This window comes from Tetrahymena thermophila, assembly GCF_000189635.1.
Source record: "Tetrahymena thermophila SB210 genomic scaffold scf_8254406, whole genome shotgun sequence".
Classification (NCBI taxonomy): domain Eukaryota; phylum Ciliophora; class Oligohymenophorea; order Hymenostomatida; family Tetrahymenidae; genus Tetrahymena; species Tetrahymena thermophila.
In genome coordinates, this window is record NW_002476188.1 from 117,428 (window position 1) to 138,838 (window position 21,411).

General features: G+C 20.8%; 7 protein-coding genes across 7 annotated transcripts in view; 6 read left to right on the top strand and 1 right to left on the bottom strand. All coding sequences in view use genetic code 6, as the record gives it.

Moving 5' to 3' along the window:
- Positions 1-194, top strand: part of TTHERM_000244007 (AMP-binding enzyme family protein) — a gene marked incomplete at both ends in the record, with an annotated part of 2,428 nt that extends 2,234 nt beyond the window's left edge. The window contains one exon of the mRNA XM_012799921.1: positions 31-194. Within this exon, the coding sequence (XP_012655375.1) occupies positions 31-194 (164 nt within the window). The remainder of the gene's footprint in view (positions 1-30) is intronic.
- A 1,344-nt stretch (positions 195-1,538) lies between these two features.
- Positions 1,539-3,851, top strand: TTHERM_000244008 (AMP-binding enzyme family protein; the record flags this gene model as incomplete). Its single annotated transcript, XM_012799922.1, has 4 exons — positions 1,539-2,481; positions 2,626-3,229; positions 3,396-3,643; positions 3,697-3,851. The coding sequence occupies 4 exons, from the start codon at positions 1,539-1,541 to the stop codon at positions 3,849-3,851; spliced, it is 1,950 nt and encodes a 649-aa protein (XP_012655376.1).
- A 1,330-nt stretch (positions 3,852-5,181) lies between these two features.
- Positions 5,182-7,500, top strand: TTHERM_000244009 (AMP-binding enzyme family protein; the record flags this gene model as incomplete). The annotated part of the gene is made up of 3 exons (XM_012799923.1): positions 5,182-6,818; positions 7,036-7,283; positions 7,337-7,500. 3 exons carry the CDS (start codon positions 5,182-5,184, stop codon positions 7,498-7,500), a joined length of 2,049 nt encoding a protein of 682 aa, XP_012655377.1.
- Positions 7,501-8,169: 669 nt separating this feature from the next.
- Positions 8,170-10,431, top strand: TTHERM_00244010 (AMP-binding enzyme family protein; the record flags this gene model as incomplete). The annotated part of the gene is made up of 3 exons (XM_001023730.3): positions 8,170-9,905; positions 9,959-10,215; positions 10,280-10,431. The coding sequence occupies 3 exons, from the start codon at positions 8,170-8,172 to the stop codon at positions 10,429-10,431; spliced, it is 2,145 nt and encodes a 714-aa protein (XP_001023730.3).
- Positions 10,432-12,028: 1,597 nt separating this feature from the next.
- On the bottom strand, positions 12,029-15,547 carry TTHERM_00245010 (cation channel family protein; the record flags this gene model as incomplete). The annotated part of the gene is made up of 6 exons (XM_001023731.2): positions 12,029-12,888; positions 12,942-13,900; positions 13,985-14,058; positions 14,109-14,651; positions 14,765-14,824; positions 15,011-15,547. 6 exons carry the CDS (start codon positions 15,545-15,547, stop codon positions 12,029-12,031), a joined length of 3,033 nt encoding a protein of 1,010 aa, XP_001023731.2.
- Positions 15,548-17,322: 1,775 nt separating this feature from the next.
- On the top strand, positions 17,323-19,511 carry TTHERM_00245030 (AMP-binding enzyme family protein; the record flags this gene model as incomplete). Its single annotated transcript, XM_001023733.2, has 2 exons — positions 17,323-19,019; positions 19,082-19,511. 2 exons carry the CDS (start codon positions 17,323-17,325, stop codon positions 19,509-19,511), a joined length of 2,127 nt encoding a protein of 708 aa, XP_001023733.2.
- A 989-nt stretch (positions 19,512-20,500) lies between these two features.
- TTHERM_00245040 (AMP-binding enzyme family protein) lies at positions 20,501-21,287 on the top strand (the record flags this gene model as incomplete). Its single annotated transcript, XM_001023734.1, has 2 exons — positions 20,501-21,142; positions 21,252-21,287. The coding sequence occupies 2 exons, from the start codon at positions 20,501-20,503 to the stop codon at positions 21,285-21,287; spliced, it is 678 nt and encodes a 225-aa protein (XP_001023734.1).
- Between the last annotated feature and the right edge of the window lie 124 nt (positions 21,288-21,411).

Here is a 21,411-nt window from a genome sequence, read left to right on the forward strand (position 1 = left end):
TTTTTTCTATAAATTATTTTAATAAAAAAGATAACCTATGTAACCATTATGAAAAGTAATATGCTATTTCATTATCAGATGAACTAAAAAATCAATATCTAAAAAATTTCTATGAGAAATTCCAAAATAAAAAAAAGCTAACGAATACAGATTTAAAAATTATGTCCTCTCTTTAGACTATTTTCAAAATTTGATACTAAAATTATGTTATAAATTATTAATTAAAGGCAATAAATATAAACCTTTTAGCCATTTAAAGTTTATCTATATTTTTCAAAAAATTAATTTTTTCTCTGTTTTTCTTTTAAAAAATATAATATATCTTTATTAAACTCAAAAATAAAATAAATTTATCATTCTTTATGTTAAGAAATTGATTTTCTATTTTAAAATCAAGTAAAAAATTTAATTTATAACTATCAAAAAAAAAATTTAATTAAAAAAAATATCTCTTTATTAACTTTATGTATAATTTTATTTAATTATATTTTTATTAATTTAAAAAAAAGAGAATTTATATTTATGTCTCTTCAATTTATAAACATATACATTATTATTCTTTTTAATTTTTTTGTCATTTACTTTTAATTCATCTTATAAAATTTTTTCCTTTGAGTGCTTAACAATACCTTATCCATCATAATTATCATATCTAAAATTTTTGAATAAATTTATTAAAAATAAATATATATTAATTAAAATAATTTTAAAATTACTCAACAGGGAAGTCAATTTGATGATTATCTATTATTTTTAGCTTTTAGAATGAAAATACCTTAATATCTAAAATTTCAGTGTATAGCCTTGAAAAAGGCAGTGCCCTAGGGTACTATGCATATATATAATTAAAAAAGAAATATTTCATTTGGTTAACTATTTTATTTGAGAAAATATAAAAATAATAAATAGTAAATATGTAATAATTAAATAAGTAAAATATGTAAATATTAAACAATAAAATAGCTTAAATATTTAAATTTCATCTTTTTATAAAATTTATATCTTTAAAGTGCTTTTATTAGACTTTTATATTTAAGTTCAAAAAGTCAATAAATTAAATTAAAAAATTATTTTTTGTATAAATATAGGTCTATGGACAAATTCTATCAATGCCATATTTATTTTAGGATAAGTATAAAAATAAATTAAAAAAAATTTTTAAAACAATTATTATAATTTATTATAATAAATTTAAATTGCATAATTGATTAGTGTTATTATATTTTATTTTCTTTTATTTTAAGGTTTAAAGCATAGAAACTTATTTTAGATCTACTCTTTCTTAAATTTTATTTAACTCTATGTTTGAAATATAAAGTAAAATAAATAGCTCTAAAAAACCAAAGATTGATTTTTTTAAATAAATTTTAGAGATAATTAAAATAATCAATACAAACCAGCCTTTAATTATTAGAAATATCATAAAATTAAAATCAAGTAGAATTATTAAAAAACTTTATAAAATTTGAATAAAGAGAACTAATAAACATAAAATAAATAATTAAGCTACAAGTAAGATAGATAGAAGCTATAAAAAAATGACTATTTCAAAGTTAGATTTGTTTTCATCTTATTTCTACTTTAATATAAGAGGTTCATCTAATAGCAAAGGCACACTCTTTGGGTCTATTTTATCTCTACTAATTATAACCATTACAATTTCATATTTATGCTACCTTTTTTAGCAGTATTTTACTAACTAAATAGAGCCTAATTACAGATCTTAAAGCTTTACAAATAGTGATTCAATAAGTATGGATTTAACTGAAGATCTTATAGCATTTAGGTATGAATCTGAGTTCAATCTAAGTGTAGATGTTTTGGAAGCTTAATAGAATAAGACTTACATAGTTTATTTAGCTTAATTTATTTATATGAATCAAGGCCAATAAAATATTATTACTTTAAATGTGGTATAATGTACAAGCCCTGAATTAGAAGGATATTACTGCTTAGACTATTCATCAATAAAAATGAGTTAATCCTTAATATCTGATAAAATTAACAAAATTTTGGCTTCAGTATAGATTTTAGTTTATGGGTGTCTTGATTTAGATTCTCTAAAAACAACTATTCCAGATAACTGCGCTAGCTAATCAGATATTGATAATTTAATGAATTCTATATATTCTGCATTAAAAATCTCTATAAAAACTTCACAATATAATACTAAATCTTAGAGATTAGAGTCATCCTACAGAAACTATCTAATGTTTACCCTATCAAATCAATTCATCTAATCAGTTTTAAAGGTACAAAAGCAAACAACTACTGTCAAGTAAGGCATACTGATTTAATCTTCAACTAATTTTACTTCTCCTCTATAATATACATCAGAAACTCAATCACTAGATAGGTAGTCTGCAATTCAACTAGCTAATTTAGCTTGTTATGCTTTAGGAACCATACAAGTAGATGAGTTGTATTAGGAAATTTATGTACAGTATCCTACAATTCCGACCATTTTATCTCTTGCAAACAGTATATTTTAATTATTAATGCTATTAGGATTTGTAGCGAGAAGATTTTCTATGAGCTCTATTAACAAATAATTGTTTGTAATACTACTTAAAAGTATATACTAAGAAACTTACTTTAAATTATTAAAATCAAATAATTTAATAGATAATTGCTTAGAAGAGTAGTAATAAATACAAATTAATAATAATCAATTATGTTTAAATTAAACAGATGAATCTGAAATAAAAAATATTGAGGAAACAAATAATGAAGATAAAACTTAGGAAAAATAGAACAAAATAAAGAGTTCTATCTTTTTAAGGTCAGTTAAAACGTTGGACATGTAACATTCAATCAATAAAAAAGTGATGGCTGATTAAAATTTTAAGTAAGATAATAAATATTCTGAACCCCCAAAGTTACACTAAATCTTCTAAAAAATTCAATAATAATAAAATTATAATTTATCAAATGATGAAGATAGCATGAATAAATCAAACAGTTATTCTTAGAACTCGCCAAATAGTATTAAAAATGAAAAAAATTATAACAACAGAAATTCTTTTTATCATCATTATTAAATTTAAAACGCAACAATTTTGTAACAATTTCAAGATTCAAATCATAATTCATTATCTCCAAGCAATTTTAAACTGAAAAACCATAATATTACATAAGATAATACAATATTTAATAAATGTTTATCCTTTTAAATGAAGTAAAAAAATTTAATAGGACACCCTGAGAAATAGTTGGTTTTATAGAAAAGGTTAGAATTATTTTAAAATAAAAAAATAACAAGTTAAATTCAAAGGTTACTTTTCCAAAAAAGGTATTTTCTCAATTATTTTAAATTCTCATCAAATAATAAAAAATTTATTTACTTATTTGGTATTTTTTTTATTGATTTATTTATTTATTGGTTTATTTATAAGGTTATGCCAAAGGCAAAAATCTGAGAATGACCCAAAGACCTTAAATAATAATTAAAAAAAGAAAATTTAAAATATTGTCTAAAAAGATTTTGATATCTTTTAATTTTATAAAGATATTTTGTTTTTGAAAAAAGCAGTAATGATTTTACTTGATGAAGATTAATTAGCTGCTTTACAACAAGTAGGATGCTCAAATTAATTTTTAGATTTAGACTTAAAAGAATTAGAAAAAGATACAACTAATTTAGGTAATTTCATTCATGCTAAATTATTTTTTCTATAAATTATTTTAATAAAAAAGATAACCTATGTAACCATTATGAAAAATAATATGCTATTTCCTTATCAGATGAACTAAAAAATCAATTTCTAAAAAATTTCTATGAGAAATTCTAAAATAAAAAAAAGCTAACTAATACAGATTTAAAAATTATGTCTTCTATTATCAAAATTTGATCCTAAAATTATGTCATAAATTATTAATTAAAGGTAATAAATATAAAACCTTTTAGCCATTTAAAGTTTATCTATATTTTTCAAAAAATTAATTTTTTCTCTCTGTTTTTCTTTTAAAAAATATAATATTTCTTCATTAAACTCAAAAATAAAATAAATTTATAATTCTTTAAGTTAAGAAATTGATTTTCTATTTTAAAATCAAATAAAAATTTAATAAAGCAATTTAATTTATAACTATTAAATAAAAATTTAATTAAAAAAATATATCTTTTTATTCAATTATTATTGCTATTCGTGGTTATTTTTTTTTTTGTAGATAGCAATCTACTTATAAAATTAAAATAAAAAATTAATTAATTAATTTATAATTTTGATGTTATTATAATTAAAAATGTTTTTATGTTTATTTTTTAATTTTAAATAAATTTAAGATATTATTATTTTATTTCAAAAAAATCATAAAATTATTTACAATTATGTTTTTTATTAATTATATGAATATTATTTTATTTAATTATATTTTTTAATATATATTTAAGAAAATTTATATTTTATGTAATTACCTTAATATCTAAAATTTCAGTGTATAGCCTCGAAAAAGGCAGTGCCCTAGGGTACTATACATATATATAATTAAAAAGCAAATATTTCATTTGGTTAACTATTTTATTTAAGAAAATATGAAAATAATAAATATGTGATAATTAAATATGTAAAATATGAAAACATTAAACAATAAAATAGCTTAAATATTTAAATTTCATCATTTTATAAAGTTTTAGATTTTTAATTTATATGTATGTTCTCAATAAATTAAATAAAAAAATTATTTTTTGTATAAATTTAGGTCTATTGACAAAGTCTTTCAATGCATATTTATTTTAGGATAAGTATAAAAATAAATAATAAGAGCATCTTTTCTTGAGTTAATTGTACAATATTAATAAATTTTTTTAAACAATTTTTATTTTAATAATAATAAATTTAAATGGTAATTCATTAGTCTTATTTAATTTCTTTTCTTTTATTATTAGGTAAAAAGAATAGAAACTTATTTAGCTGTACTCTTTCCTAAATTTCATTTATTTCTATGTTTGAAATATAAAATAAAACAAATAGATCTACAAAACAAAAGATTGAATTTCTTTAATAAATTTTAGAGATAATTAAAATAATCAATACAAACCAGCCTTTAATTATTAGAAATATCATAAAATTAAAATCAAGTAGAATTATTAAAAAACTTTATAAAATTTGAATAAAGAGAACTAATAAACATAAAATAAATAATTAAGCTACAAATAAGATAGATAGGAGCTATAAAAAAATGACTATTTCAAAGTTAGATTTGTTTTCATCTTATTTCTACTTTAATATAAGAGGTTCATCTAATAGCAAAGGCACACTCTTTGGGTCTATTTTATCTCTACTAATTATAACCATTACAATTTCATATTTATGCTACCTTTTTTAGCAGTATTTTACTAACTAAATAGAGCCTAATTACAGATCTTAAAGCTTTACAAATAGTGATTCAATAAGTATGGATTTAACTGAAGATCTTATAGCATTTAGGTATGAATCTGAGTTCAATCTAAGTGTAGATGTTTTGGAAGCTTAATAGAATAAGACTTACATAGTTTATTTAGCTTAATTTATTTATATGAATCAAGGCCAATAAAATATTATTACTTTAAATGTGGTATAATGTACAAGCCCTGAATTAGAAGGATATTACTGCTTAGATTATTCACCAATAAAGACGAGCCCATCCTTTATATCTGATAACATTAACAAAATTTTAACTTAAGTATATATTTTTCTTTATGGATGTCTTGACTTAGATTCTCAAAAAACAACTATTCCAGATAACTGCGCTAGCTAATCAGATATTGATAATTTAATGAATTCTATGTATTCTGCATTAAAAATCTCAATAAAAACTTCACAGTATAATACTAAATCTTAGAGATTAGAGTCATCCTACAGAAACTCTCTTCTGTTTACCTTATCAAATCAATTCATCTAATCGATTTTAAAGGTACAAAAGCAAACAACTACTGTCAAATAAGGCTTATTGATTTAATCTTCAACTAATTTTACTTCTCCTCTATAGTATACATCAGAAACTCAATCACTAGATAGGTAGTCTACAATTCAACTATCTAATTTAGCTTGTTATGCTTAAGGAACCATACAAGTAGATGAGTTGTATTAAGAAATTTATATACAGTATCCTACAATTCCGACCATTCTATCTCTTGCAAATAGTATATTTTAAGTATTAATGTTATTAGGATTTGTAGCGAGAAGATTTTCTATGAGCTCTATTAACAAAGAATTGTTTGTAATTTTACTATAAAGTATATACTAAGATACTTACTTTAGATTATTAAAATCAAATAATTTAATAGATAATTGCTAAGAAGAATAGAAATAATTACAAATTAATAATAATCAATTATGTTAAAATTAAACAGATGAATCTGAAATAAAAAATATTGATGAAAAAAATAATGATGAAACTTAGGAAAAATAGAACAACATGAACCGTTCTATCTTTTTAAGGTCAGTTAAAACGTTGGACATGTAACATTCAATCAATAAAAAAGTTAAGGCTGATTAAAATTTTAAGTAAGATAATAAATATTCTGAACCCCCAAAGTTACACTAAATCTTCAAAAAAATTCAATAATAATAAAATTATAATTTATCAAATGATGAAGATAGCATGAATAAATCAAATAGTTATTTTTAGAACTCGCCAATTAGAATTAAAAATGAAAAAAATGTTAACAACAGCAGTTTTTTTTATGATCATAATTAAATTTAAAACTCAACAATTTTGTAACAATTTCAAGATTCAAATCAAACATCTCAAAGCGTAGTTAAACTGAAAAACCATAACATTACATAAGATAATATAACATTAACATTTAATAAATGTTTATCGTTTTAAATGAAGTAAAAAAATTTAATAGAACAATCTGAGAAATAATTGGTTTTAAAGAAAAGGTTAGAATTATTTTAAAATAAAAAAATAGCAAGTTAAATTCAAAGGTTACTTTTCCAAAAAAGGTATTTTCTCAATTATTTTAAATTTTCAACAAATAATTAAATATTTATTTATTTATTTGGTTATTTTTTTATTTATTTATTGATTGATTTATTTATTTATAAGGTTATGTCAAAGACAAAAATCTGAGAATGACCCAAAGACTTTAAATGATAATTAAAAAAAGAAAATTTAAAATATTGTCGAAAAAGATTTTGATATCTTTTAATTTTATAAAGATATTTTATTTTTGAAAAAAGCAGTAATGATTTTACTTGATGAAGACTAATTAGCTGCTTTACAACAAGTAGGATGCTCAGATTAATTTTTTGAGTTAGACTTAAAAGAATTAGAAAAAGATACAAATAATTTAGGTAATTTTATTAATGCTAAATTATTTTTTCTATTAATTATTTTAATAAAAAAGATAACTTATGTAACCATTACGAAAAGTAATATGCTATTTCCTTATCAGATGAACTATAAAATCTATATCTAAAAAATTTCTATGAAAAATTCTAAAATAAAAAAAAGCTAAATAATACTGATAAAAAAATTATGTCCTCTATTTAGACTATTATCAAGATTTGATACAAAAATTATATTTTAAATAATTAATTAAAGGTAACAAATATAGACCTTTATAGCCATTAAAATTATATATATATTTTCTTAAAAATTAATTTTATTTCTATTAAAAAATATAAAATATCCTTATTAAACTCAAAAATAAAAATAGAATTAAGTTAAAAAATTGATTCTCTACTTAATAATCAAATACACATTTATTTAATAAAGCTATTTAATTAATAACTATCAAAAAAAAATTAATTAAAAAAAATACCTCTTTTCATTCAATTATTATTCCTATTTATGTTATTTTTTTGGATATAGCAAGCTAAAAAAGTTGTTAACTATAATACAAGCCTTAATATAATATTGTCTTAATATATCAATCTTTACGGTATTTATTTAAAATTAAAATTAAAATGAGTATTAATCAATTATTCATTTATAATAAACAAAATAAATTTGATTTATATTCATTATTTAAAATTTTTTTTTCAGCCATATAATTAATATTAAAATAAAAGCAGTAAATTGATTTAATGTTTTTAATAACATATATTTTTATAATTATTTCATTAGCAAAAAAAGGAATTAAAAACAAAACAATAACTTAATTGAATAAAAAGTAGAAGTATTGGAAAAATAACAACTAATTTTAATTGAGCATATAAAAAATAAATAATAATATAAATGGAATTTTTTTATAGATTTGATTTATTTTCTTCTCAATTTTACTTTAACATCAGTGGATCATAATCTAGAAAAGCAACTGTTTTAGGTACATTTTTATCATTGAGTATAATAGCATTTATATCATACTACTTTGCTTATCTTTTAGAATAATACTTTAACAACCAAATATAACCTAGCTATACAGCTTAAAATTATAGTAATAATCAATCCATAGATTTAGAGCTAACTACTGATTTAATAGCATTCAGATTTGAATCAAACTATAATTTAGGAATCGATGTTCTATAAGCAAAATAAAATACGACATATATAGTATATTATGCATATTATGTTTAAATGAATTAAGATAATTTTGATTTGATACAGCTTGATATTATTAATTGCCTTAATCCTAATTTGGATGGATTTTAATGTCTTGATATCTCAAAAATACCCGATAAAGTATTGACATCTAATAACAAAGATAGAATTTTATCTTAGATCCAAATATTTTCATATGGTTGTCTAGATATTGATTAACAAAAAACAATTGTTCCTGATAATTGTGCTACTTAGTAGTAAATAGATGATGTTATAAATGCTTACAATGCTGGTGTTAAAGTTCTAATTAAAACTTCTTAGTTTAATGTAAAATCCAAACAAATTGAGGAAGGCTACAGAAGTACTTTTATTTACACTTTATCAGACCAGAATATTTTAACAACTTTGAAAATTCAAAATTAATAAACAAGTGTGAAATAAGGGTTTTTCATTTAAGAGGAAACTAAGTTTGCTTCTCCTTTATCTTATGATTTAGAAAATTAAAGTCTCAGCAGATAATCATCTATTTAACTTACAAATATATCTGCTTGCAGCTAAGTCAATATTTTAGCTGATTAAATGTATCAATAAATTTATATATAATACCCAACTCTTCCTTCAGTTTTATCATGGGTAAATAGCATTTTTTAATTGTTACTATTTTCTGGCATTTTAATAAGAACATTGTCTTAGAGTTCTATAAAAAAAGATTTATTAGTTTTACTTCTCTAAAATGTCTATTAATAAACATATTTAAAAATACTAAAAGCAAATAAAATTTTATTTAAAAATGATAATTAATAATCAACAAGTCAAATACAGAATTAATAAGACGACAAAGAGTAAGAAATTGCAGAAGAAAATGATTTTTAACAAGATAAATCTAGTAATTTGATGCCATAAATTAATTTTAAGATTAAATAAAAATTAGATTCTAAAATTTAAATTTAGAAAAAACAGATTTGTAAATTAGACACCTAAGAGTAGAGCAAATAAGAAGATGATCAAAGCAATATATTTATCTCATAAAAATATCAATCTGATGGTAATTAGTAACCTTTTGATTAAAGCAAGCTCATTTAAGAAAATAAGAAGTTGAGATCTAAATTTCATAATATGTAACAATTATAACCAGATAAAAACTAAGACATTTTCCCTAGTCAAATACTTGATTAGCCTTTTAAAAATTCTATTTTATCATAGAATGATTAGGCCACTTAGAAATCTATAATAAATAGCTTTGATAAGAGTCCTTAATAACAAAGTAAAAAGAGATAAAAAAGTAATTTAAAAAATTTTGAAGACCAAATCAATACATAGTCTAATGTAAACAATATCTAAATAAATAAATACCTTTAACATTTCAGAACAATTAAAAATATGATCTTTTAAAAGTAAGTGAATACAATTATATCAAAAACGGTCAATTTTAGGTAGGTTATATTATGTATTTTATAATTATAATTTTCTTTTTTTTTAAATCAAGGTGTTGCAAAAGAAAAAAAGAAGAACAAGCCTAAGAGTCAAACTTTGTTTAAAACTAAGAAAACACTATATAAAAATAAATAAATAAAGATTTAAATATTTTAGAATTGTACAAGGATATCATATAATTAAAGAAAGCTGTTATGATTTTGTTAAATAAAGACTAATTTGCAGCTTTGGGACTTATTGGGTGTTCTTCAAGCTTTTTAAGCTTAAAATTAAACTAACTCTAAAAAAATTATGATGATTATCAATTAGGTAACTATAAAAATTTATATTTATCATGACATTTAATACTAATTTATTATTCAAAAAAAAAAAGAAAGTCACTATGAATAGTTGAATGCAATATCGATTTCAAATTAGTTATAAGAGAAATATATATAATAATTTTTTTAGAGATGTTTAATTAATTAAAATTTGAATGAAATTGATTAAAGAATATTATCATCAATTAATAATTTGATTGATTGATTGATTTATAAATATTTGTTGTTAAGTTTGAATTAAAAAATTATTTTTATTTATTTAATTAATTATTTCAAATAAAAATTTACAATTTTGATTTTAAAAAGAAAATTAAAATTTATATTAATTTCTAGCTAATTTTTTTGTAAATTTAATTTTGGTGTCCATAAAATATATTAGGATTATAATACCCATTAATGATTTTAGATGGAATATGTCAATACATAATATTAGATATTAATTGTCCATTAATGATGACTTAACCAAAAATAATTTTTTTTATAAGATTTTTAAAGTAATTTTTTATTTTTTAACAATTTTTCCTAAATAACTTCTTTAATTATTGATTTTTATTAATAGTTTAATTGCTCACAAGTTAATAAAATTTTTTGATGCGCACTAGTTCACAGACATAATTTTTGTTCTACTGAGCACAAGCCAAAATTTTGTGTGGCTTGCACATTCACAGTACCAAAATACCATTATTTAATATCTCAATTATAATTAGTAATAGTTAAATTTCTTACTAAAATAACAATATGTATGTACTTATGTTTATAAAAATATTTTTTATAATAATTTACTATTCAATCTTAAATAAAGCTATTATATTTTTATATTTTATTAAGGTCTATTTCATTAATACTTTGTGCCTGAATATTTTTCTCATCCTTTTTATTCATAATTGCAAATAGTGATTAAGAATGACTATAACTGTTGTTCTTATCTTAGTATTCATCAATTTATAAGGTATTATATTTACTAAATTTTGATGCTGAAAAATAATCAGTATCATAAAAAGTTTATTAAAATTAAATTGTATTGATATGATCTTCTTTTTCAATTTCATCTTCTTCTATATTTTCAATTTTTTTAAAGCTCTTTTAGCTATTTGCTAACTAATTTTCTTCTTTCTTGTACTTTTTTTGAGATTAATTTTAATTTTCTACATCTTCTTATTATTGGCAATCGTTTTATAAGCTTTTTTTATTTTTATCTTCTATAATATTAAGCGATTTTCTAGATATCCTAGATGATTTAACTGTTTATAATTAATCACAGTGTATTTAAGATTATTCTTCAGAATTTTGAGATGAAGAGTAATCATCTTAAAATTAACTTGTTATATTTGAATTTTTAGTTACTAACTATTACAAATTACTTACTTAAGATTAACGTGAAACAGCAAATTTGGAAGATCTATTAGCAATTTAAACTTTTTATTGAGTCTACCTTGCTCTTTTTGTTATCATTGATGATTAATTGAGCTATTATTAAAGTAATATTTCTAACTTCTTTTTTTCATCTTCTCTTTTTTATCTTTTATTTATTAAATTAATAAAAATAATATAATTAATTTTATTTATTCTAAAATATTCTTAAATTAATTCAATTAAAAATAATTTTTTATTTAATTTATTTTAAGCTATCTTCTAAAATATTTATTTTTTAATTTAAATTAAAAAATTGATAAGCATTTAGGATTTACATTTTATCTTATCAAAAAAATATGCTTTAAACCATGTATAAATATATATAGTTTTTTCTAAAGAATTTATAGAAATGCAATAGTCTGGAAATATTTATATTGTTGAAATTATTTTCAAGAATATTTTATCGTATTTTAAAACAAAAAATTATTTTTAAAGATATTAAAATTTGATATAGTATGAAAATACCTTCTTTTATCTAAAATATTGTCTATAATATTAGAGATGTTATGTTAGGGATAGTATAGCTTATAATTTCTTAAGACATCATCTATTGATTCATAATTTACTGCTATACTCATAAAGGATTAACAACCATTATCAGTTTATTTAGAATATTAAGAATTTTTTTGATGATTCACAAAATTTTATCCTTAATATTTTGGCTTAAAATTCATATATGAGGCCTCTCGATTTTATCTACGGTTATTTAAAATATTAGTTTTTATAATATTATATTTCTGCATTTCAACAAGTGCTGCATCCATATCGATATTTAAATCTTTTATAAAATTGATTATCTAATTTAAATGAGCTTAACTGCATAACTGAGTATTTTATTTTTTGTTATTAAGTTACTGATTTGCAGTATTTTATTTTTGGTTTTATAGTCTTTAAAGTTTTTAAGAGTTGAGAGATGTTTATCTTGTTTTTTTCCTTGTTGCTTATTTCCTATTTAAATTGAGTATATTCTATTCTGGTGATTCTTAAAAAATGGACCCTTCATCTATTTTTATTGCATTACTTGATTCATTTTCTTATCCCTCCATAATCATAGAGCAAACATTCTTTTTTACTTAAACTTAAAGCTGATTTATCTTATCTTGAGTTATTAAGGTATTAGTATTTTATATATTTTCTTCAGACTTATCACAGTCAATACTACTAAGCATCATTTATAAACTCTAATTATTGGCTAAAGTTTAACTATTCATCATTGCTTAATTTATTTTCTAGTTTTCAAGACTGAACCCTAAATTTACAATAAATTTATAAATAAAAATATAATTTTTAATTAAATTATACTTTAAATGTTATTCATTGGAATCTTTTATTGTTAATTTCCTGTTTTAGTAATTTACGAATTATTTTCACTATGATTCTCACATTGATTTAGTGAATAACATTTCTATATCTCTTCCCCTTCTGTCTCTATAAACTTATTTTTTTTATCATTACATTCAAAAATTTTATCTAAATTTTAAATTTCATCCTCTCCATCATCATCTTCTTCATCTTCATAGCCTTCAAAATTAATATCTGAAGATTGAATTGATTAGTTAGAATCCAATCTTCCTATTTCAATAAAATATTTTCTAAAATAAGCCTTGATTTCTTCTATGTAATCATTAACAAAATCTTCTATCCTTACTTATACGTCATAATTATTGTAAATTGCATTTTAACTTTTTTTACTTTTAATTCTTAACATTTACTAGCGTTTTTAATCCATGCCAGTTGAAAATTATCTAATTACGTTCAATTTTTATGGGATAAAGTGAATTATTGGACAAACAGATAAAGAATGGTCATAGCAGTTACAGCATTAGCATTTGTTCATTATAGAGCTCTTTTAGCTGTTATAAGTTGCTTCATCTCTTAGCATGCAAAACACTTCGTAGTCGTCTGGGTAATCTTTTAAAAGATTTATGAAATCTGCTCTTTTTATTACCAATAAAGTTGTAAATTCTAAACTTCTAAAATTAATATCTCTTGGTTCTCCAGTGAAGAAACTATATTCTCCAAAAAATTTCCCATTGCTAAGGGTGTATAATGAGTTTACAGTCTTAATTTTTTTGTTAAATGGAACTTTTTAAAATGTAAATGCCTCAACTTAACCTTTTTCAATAAAATAGATGGATAAATCATCTTATTCACCTTTCAAATATATGATCTCTTCTGGAGTACATCTTATTTCTTTTATTAGAGGTAGTATTTTTTATAGCACTGGCTCACTAAAAGTAGTGCTAAAAATAGGGCTTTCTCTTTTTATAGTTAATTAAATAGAGTTAATTATTAAATATTCATTATTGATTGAAAATCGAATAAAATAATTCATAAACACAAACCTTAGAGCTACTTTATTAGCTTCCATAAGCAAAGTTTCTTTCAATTTATGAGACAATTATTCCAAAATTTTATTCTTATAAAAAATAAAATAAAATACTATACTCATTATTAATAATTAAATACCTCTTATTCACTGTTACTTGCTTTTTCTTACTTCCAGTAATATTCCAAATATTCCCTTACTTAATATTATAAATCTTTTGATATTGTTTTATTAGTCATATAACTATTAATAATTTTCATATTAGCTTTAATTTCATTGTCTAATCTAAAGAATTTTTCAAATATGTTTCCTATTGAATTCACACTGTATGCAAACTATCCACAAGCTATCATCATATTTACTATACAAAGTACCTTTTCAGCAACAGTCCTTGGAGAGATATCTCCATATCCAACAGTAATCATTGTAACAGTAGAAAAATAGTAGGAATAAATATACTATACATACCAACCAGAGTTAGTTATACTTGCGCCATCCATCCATGTATTTTAGCAGCCTTATTTTATTTAAATAAAACCCATAATCAACCATGCAAGAGCAGAAATGTGCAAGTTCAAAATTATACTAAAAAGCAGCTTTATTAGCGAAATCACATTACTTGCAGTTGAACTTAAAGGAAACTCATCCTCAATCCTTTTGAAAACCTTATCAAATTAGAGTACCTTTTAATTAAATGGAGAATTAATATCAAAAGATTGCTTTATAATAATTATCATTCAATTCAAACTTCAAATTTTGCATTAAATTGTAGAAGTAGAATTAATAAAAAATATACTTTATAGAAGATCAATAAAATGATAAATCTGTGGTATTGATAATCTCCTGATGAATCTGGCTTTGAATAAATGAGACAATATATGAAAAGCGGAATATTAGAAACAAGGTCATACTTAAAATCTTAAAGGAGATAATTTTTTAATATAATAGACCTACTTGTAATTAGAACTCCTTTTAAAAAGCAAGACGTATTCAAGTTGACAAATATTTCTATTATTAAACTTAATGGAATTATTGTATATACAATCACAGAAGGTACTAACTACATTAAATCTATTTGAAACACAAGATGTATAGGAACTATAAATATGATGCAAATACTTAAAACCATTTAACTTATATCCCAAATAAGCTTTATTCTTGAAGATGGGTTAAATGGTGGAAACAATTTATTTAGTTTTTCTAAAAAATTGGGGCCTTTTTAATTTAAAAAAAGGTCTGTTTGGTTTTTTGAATGCTATTATTCTGGCAAAATGATTGAAAGATCATTAAGCATCCTAAAATTTTCTTTTTTTAGTTTTTAATAACGTTTTGCTGCTGTTTTATCTACAACATTGCCAATCTTTTATTTTAACTTTATACTTTGTAATGCAAATTTTAAGTCTTGCTTTATTGGTATATTAGTATTTTCTATATTTATATTGCTATATAATGATTTATTATCATCTAAAACATTAATATTTTCCTCTTTTAACATGATGTTCATCCTTACTTTGATATTTTAACTATTTTCCAGGGAATTACCATATAAAGGATATTGGCAACGCGAACCCGATTGCATTTTTAAAAATTAAAAAAATATGGTCCACCATTATTTAAGTTCCAAATTATTAGCTTGATAATAAAAATTGAGGGAGGTATGTTTCTCTTCTTTTTATTATTTTTACTAATTAATATTAATAAAGTTTAATTTTAGAAATAAAAGTTAGCAGCTAATATTTAATCATTTAACATACCCAGAAAATATATTTAAGTATGTTGTTGATAAATTGTCTTCATGAAAATTAAGAAAATAATTAATGAAAGCATAGTACCTTTATTTGGGGTATTGAAAATAATTTAAATAATTAAAGTTTTTATATAAAAGACAATACATACACTTTATTCTAAAATGTAATAACAGTTTTTGAAAAAAGCTATTTTTATTTTAATTTAGCTTTAATTTAATGAGTATCACTCTGAAGTATTATATGAACTAAATTTAGATGTTCATAGAAAATACATATAATTAAATAGTAATCTCAACTTTATATTAAATATTAGATCTTCTTTTTCAATTCCATACTCATTTTTATTCAAAATTTTTTTAAAGCTTTTAAATTCTTATACCCTAATATTAGCTTTATAATCTTAATTTCCTTATTAATTATCTTTTTATTAATTATTTAAATTACTATCAACAACATTGTTAAAATATTTTTTAGATTTTCTATGCTATTTTATTTCTTACAATTAATTCATATACTTAAGATTATTTTTCATTTTAGACAAACGATTATCATCTCAAATTATATATCTGAATTTAAATTATTAGCTACAAAATTTTATAATTTAGTAATTTAAAATTTAATAGAACAACCAACTTATTTAGAAGATCTGCTATTTATCAATTCGACTTAATGTAAAATTTATCTTGCTATTTGTGTTCGTTTGGTTTGCTATTTTATTTATTATTAGAATTATAATTTTTTTTCATTTTTCTCTCGATTTCTATCTTTCCCTTAATTAAATCAATTTAAAAATACGAAATTGAATAATAATTAAATTATTTTTTACCTAAAAATTTAATTTAGTCTTAAAATTATTTAGATTTTTTTTAATATGAAGTTTTTGCATGTAAGATTACTGCAATTATAAGAAGAGAACTCAAAACATGTTATTAAGAATTGTAAATTTGTTTTGATAAAATAGTTAACTATTGTTTCTAAATAGAATTTAAGTAAAAACTATAATTAAAATTTTTCAATATCACAAATTCTAATAATAAAGAAAAAAATCATAATTCCTACTTAAAATTGATTTTTAATTTAATAATAATTTAAAATTATTGTAATTATTTTTTAATTAGACTAATTCATAAACTTTTCTAAATAATCACATTTTATTTTTTTATTTTTTTGTTATTAAAAATTTAAGTTCAAGAGAGCATTTAATGTAAATATGTTTCTGATTTTGATTTAATAAATGAGCTAAAGTTATAAATTATATAAAAAAAATTCTGATAAATGATTTTGAAAGAAAGATAATTTTTGATGAATATTGAATTATAATTTATTTTATTAATAAATTCTTTTATTACTTATTTAAGAAATATAAAAAATAGTAAAATTTAGATTTAGGAATTGACACAAATAAATCAATTAAATACATTTTTTAAGCAATTAATTCAAGATTTTTGAGATTTGAACTAAATCTTTTGAATTCTAAATAGTAAAAAGATAATCTTAATTTATTCGATAATCAAAAAAATAAGATATTTTCTATTAAAATTACAAAAATAAAGCAAAAACAAATAAATTGAAAAACTAAAAAATATAAAATATCAGAAAAACTAAAATGAAATTCTCTTAGTTTGATTTATTTTCTTCATAGTTCTACTTTAATGTTAGAGGTTCATAAATTAAAAAAGGAACACTGATTGGATCAATTTTATCCTTTATTGTTATTATTCTCACTTTATACTATTTAGGTTATTTATTAAATCAATATGTTAACAATCAAATCGAACCTAATTACAAAGCTTAAAACTTCAAAAACGAGAAATTTGTAGATATTGACTTAACTTAAGACTTAGTAGCTTTCAGATTCGAATATGATTACAATCTCAGTATTGATTTATTGGAACAATAACAAAATAAAAAGTATATTGTTTATTTAGCTTATTACATTTATATGAATTAATCTAATTAGGAATAAATTTAGCTTGGTGTAATTAAATGCTAAGATCCTAATTTATTTGGATTTTATTGTTTAGATTTTTCAAAAATTAAAAATCAAACACTTATTTCTAATAATATTGAAAGCATTTAATCTCAAATACAAATATATACTTATGGTTGCTTAGATGTGGACTCTTAAAAAACAAGTATTCCCAACAACTGCGCAAATCAAACTAGCATAAATGATGCAATAAATAGAGTAAACTCGGGTTTAAAAGTGAAAGTAAAAACTTTCCAGTATAATACAACTTCAAAATCAAACTAAATTAGTTATAGAAACAGCTTAATTTACACTCTTTCTAGCTAATAAATACTTACATCGTTAAAAATTTAGAAACAGTTAACATCTGTTAAATAGGGATACTTTATTTAATCAGAATCAACTTTTACTTCACCTTTACAATATGATCTAGAGAACTAAAGCTTAGATAGGTAATCAACATTGCAATTAGCTAATATAGGATGTTATAGCTAACTCAATATTTTAGTTGATGAAATTTATTAACAAATTTAAATTTAGTATCCTACAATTCCATAACTATTGGCTCTTGTAAATAGTATTTTTTCTGCCTTGATGCTGTTTGGATTTATAGCTAGATAAATTTCATTGAAATCTATCAAAAAAGACTTTTTTATGATATTTTTACAAAATATCTTCCCCGATAGCTATTTTTAAATTTTAAGCATCAATAAATTGATAAAAAAGTAAGAAGATAATTAAAGAGATCCTTAAATTCGAATATAAAAAGATTTAAAAGAATCAGAGGAAATAGAAGATTAGCATATTCGAGAAGATAAATCGAATAACTAAATTCCTTCTATAATAGCTAAATCTAAGCAAATCTTGGATTTACAGAGCCAAAAGGATCTAAATAGCAACTTTGATTTTTAAAAATCATATAAATAATTATCACTTAAATAATAAACTGAAAATGATTTAACACTCTTAGAATAAAAAGAATCTTTAAATTAGACTAATAATAACAGAGACTCTTTAAATTTACCATCAATTAAAAAAAATATGCAAATTTTAAATTTAAGTTTTACTGCTGATTAACAACTACTACAAAACTAAACTTTTACTTAATTGAAAATAGATTTAGATAACTCAACTAATAACTATAAATTTAGATAAAAATAATAGAAATCTGTTACAAAATAAATTGAATAAGTAAAACCCTCTTTAATTACTGAAAGTTTTAAAAAATTCAGCTTTGATGGAAAATAATTTATTGATGGATGCCTACTGAAATTAAAATTAATAAATGATTCAGAAATTGCCAATAAAATCAAAAATATTATATTTAATAAAAAGTAAATAAATTTAATATTATTAATTAAAATTTAGATTTTTAAATTATTTTTAATTAAAAAAGGATTTTCAAAATGAAATGTAAGCCGAAATTATCAGAATTGCAAAAAGATAAAATATATCAATATGTAGATAGGGATTTAGATGTATTTGAATTTTATAAAGATATATTATTTCTAAAGAAAGCTGTGATGATTTTGCTTAGCTAAGACTAGCTCGCATCTCTTTAACTCGTAGGATGCTCTTCAAATTTTATGAATTAAGAATTCAGATAGTCAAATTCAATAAAAAATAAAATTATTAATTACAAGAAATTTAATCTTGAAAACAATTTTAATCATTACGAATAGTAACTAGCCTTGCAAATGTCTGAAGATTTGTAGTTCAAACAAGTTTAAAATTTTTTAGAAAAGTGCTAACGTATGCAAAATAATTTGAATATAATAGATCAAAGAATATTGTCATCTATAATTTAAAGCTCTTCAATAAACTGAAAATAAAAAAAATATAAATAAAAATATACCTTTTTACTTCTCTATTCTAAACATTATTTCCTTAATTTATTACATAATTAAATTTTGTTATTTTTAAGAAAAAAATTAAATTGGGAGGTTTTAATCAATAAATCAAAGATTAAATACAGTAGATCAAATTGTAAATCAAATTCTTTAGTTTATCATTTAAGCATTAAAATAAATAGATTTTTGATTTATAAATAAAAGACCAAATTTTTAGTATTTATAATTCTATGTAACTTTTGGTGCTGTATTAAAATATCATCTCACTAGCAACACAATTTGAAAAGGATTATTTTTAAAATCATCAAACAAACAAAATATTTATTTAGATAGTATATAGTACATAATTTTATAATCTTAATTCAATTATCTTGTTGTAAACTTAATGACTCAATTTAACTAAAAGAATGAGTTATAGTAATTTGATATATATCAATCATAAATTATTCATAATTAAAATAAATTAGAAATTGCCATAGAGAAAATAAAATCAACAATTCAAGCGTTGATAAAAATTGAACATTAATGAATTTTTTTAAGGCAATTTTAATTAATTTTTACATGTGAGCGTTAATACCTAATTATTATAATATGTCAACTTGATTTAACTGGTTAATATTAAATTAATATTGTTTTATATAGCTATTTTTGTAAAATAAAAATAATAATTAAATTATTGAGTTACAAGCAAAATAAGAGTCAAAAAACTTACAAGTTATTAATTATCAGCAATATAAAAAAGGAACAAAATGATACTGCCTTATATAGATTTATTTTCTTCTTAATTCTTTTTTAATGTGAAAGATTCTCATATTAGAAACGGTACAATATTTGGATCAATCCTGTCTTTAACAATCATTTCTCTTACTTTGTATTATTTTAGTTATCTGTTTTTGTAGTTCATAGATAATAAAATAGATCCTAACTATAAAGCATAGAATTTCAACAATAATGAATCTATAAAAATGGATTTAAGTGAAGATATGATTGCATTTAGATTCGAAATCAGCTACGGATTAAGTATTTAGAGTTTAGAAGACTTGACTAATAAAATATATATTGTTCACAAAGCTTACTTAATCAGCCTGACTCAAACCAGTTAGGAATAGGTTGATTTAGATGTAGTAAAATGTAAAAGTCCTACTTTAGAAGGTTATTACTGCCTTGATCTTTCTAAGTTACCCAACTCAAGCTTATACACAGACAATAATTAAAGTATTTAGTCGTATTTATAAATTAGCACATATGGATGTTTGGATACAGATAATCTAAAAACAACCATTCCTTAAAATTGTGCTTCTGCTTAGGAAATAAATAGCGTATTTAATTCATAATACTCAGGCATTAAAATAAAAATAAAGACTTCCTAATTTAATACAACTTCTAGATCAATTGAAACTAGCTATAGAAGCACTATTATTAACACTTTACAAAATTAGATATTTTTAACTTCAATAAAAATTCAATAGCAAGTAACAACAATCAAAGAAGGCTACCTTTTTTAGACTGAAACAAATTTCACATCAGCGCTTTCATATGGAGTTGAAAGTTAAAGTTTATAATAGTAGCTTGCAAAATAATTTTAAAATTTAGGAAGTATTAGCTAAGTAAATATTCGACTAGATGATTTATATTCTCAAATACAAATTTAATATATAACAATTCCAACAATTTTATCATAAGTAAATGGAATATTCTAAGTTTTGATACTAATAGGCTTTATTGGAAGACGTGTTTCACGAAATTAAATGAAAAATGATTTTATTTTAGCTTACTTATAAAGTACATATTTATAAAAATACCTATAAATGCTCTAATTTAATAAATATGAATAGCCAATAGATTAACTAAGCCCACAGTAAAAAATAGCAAGTCA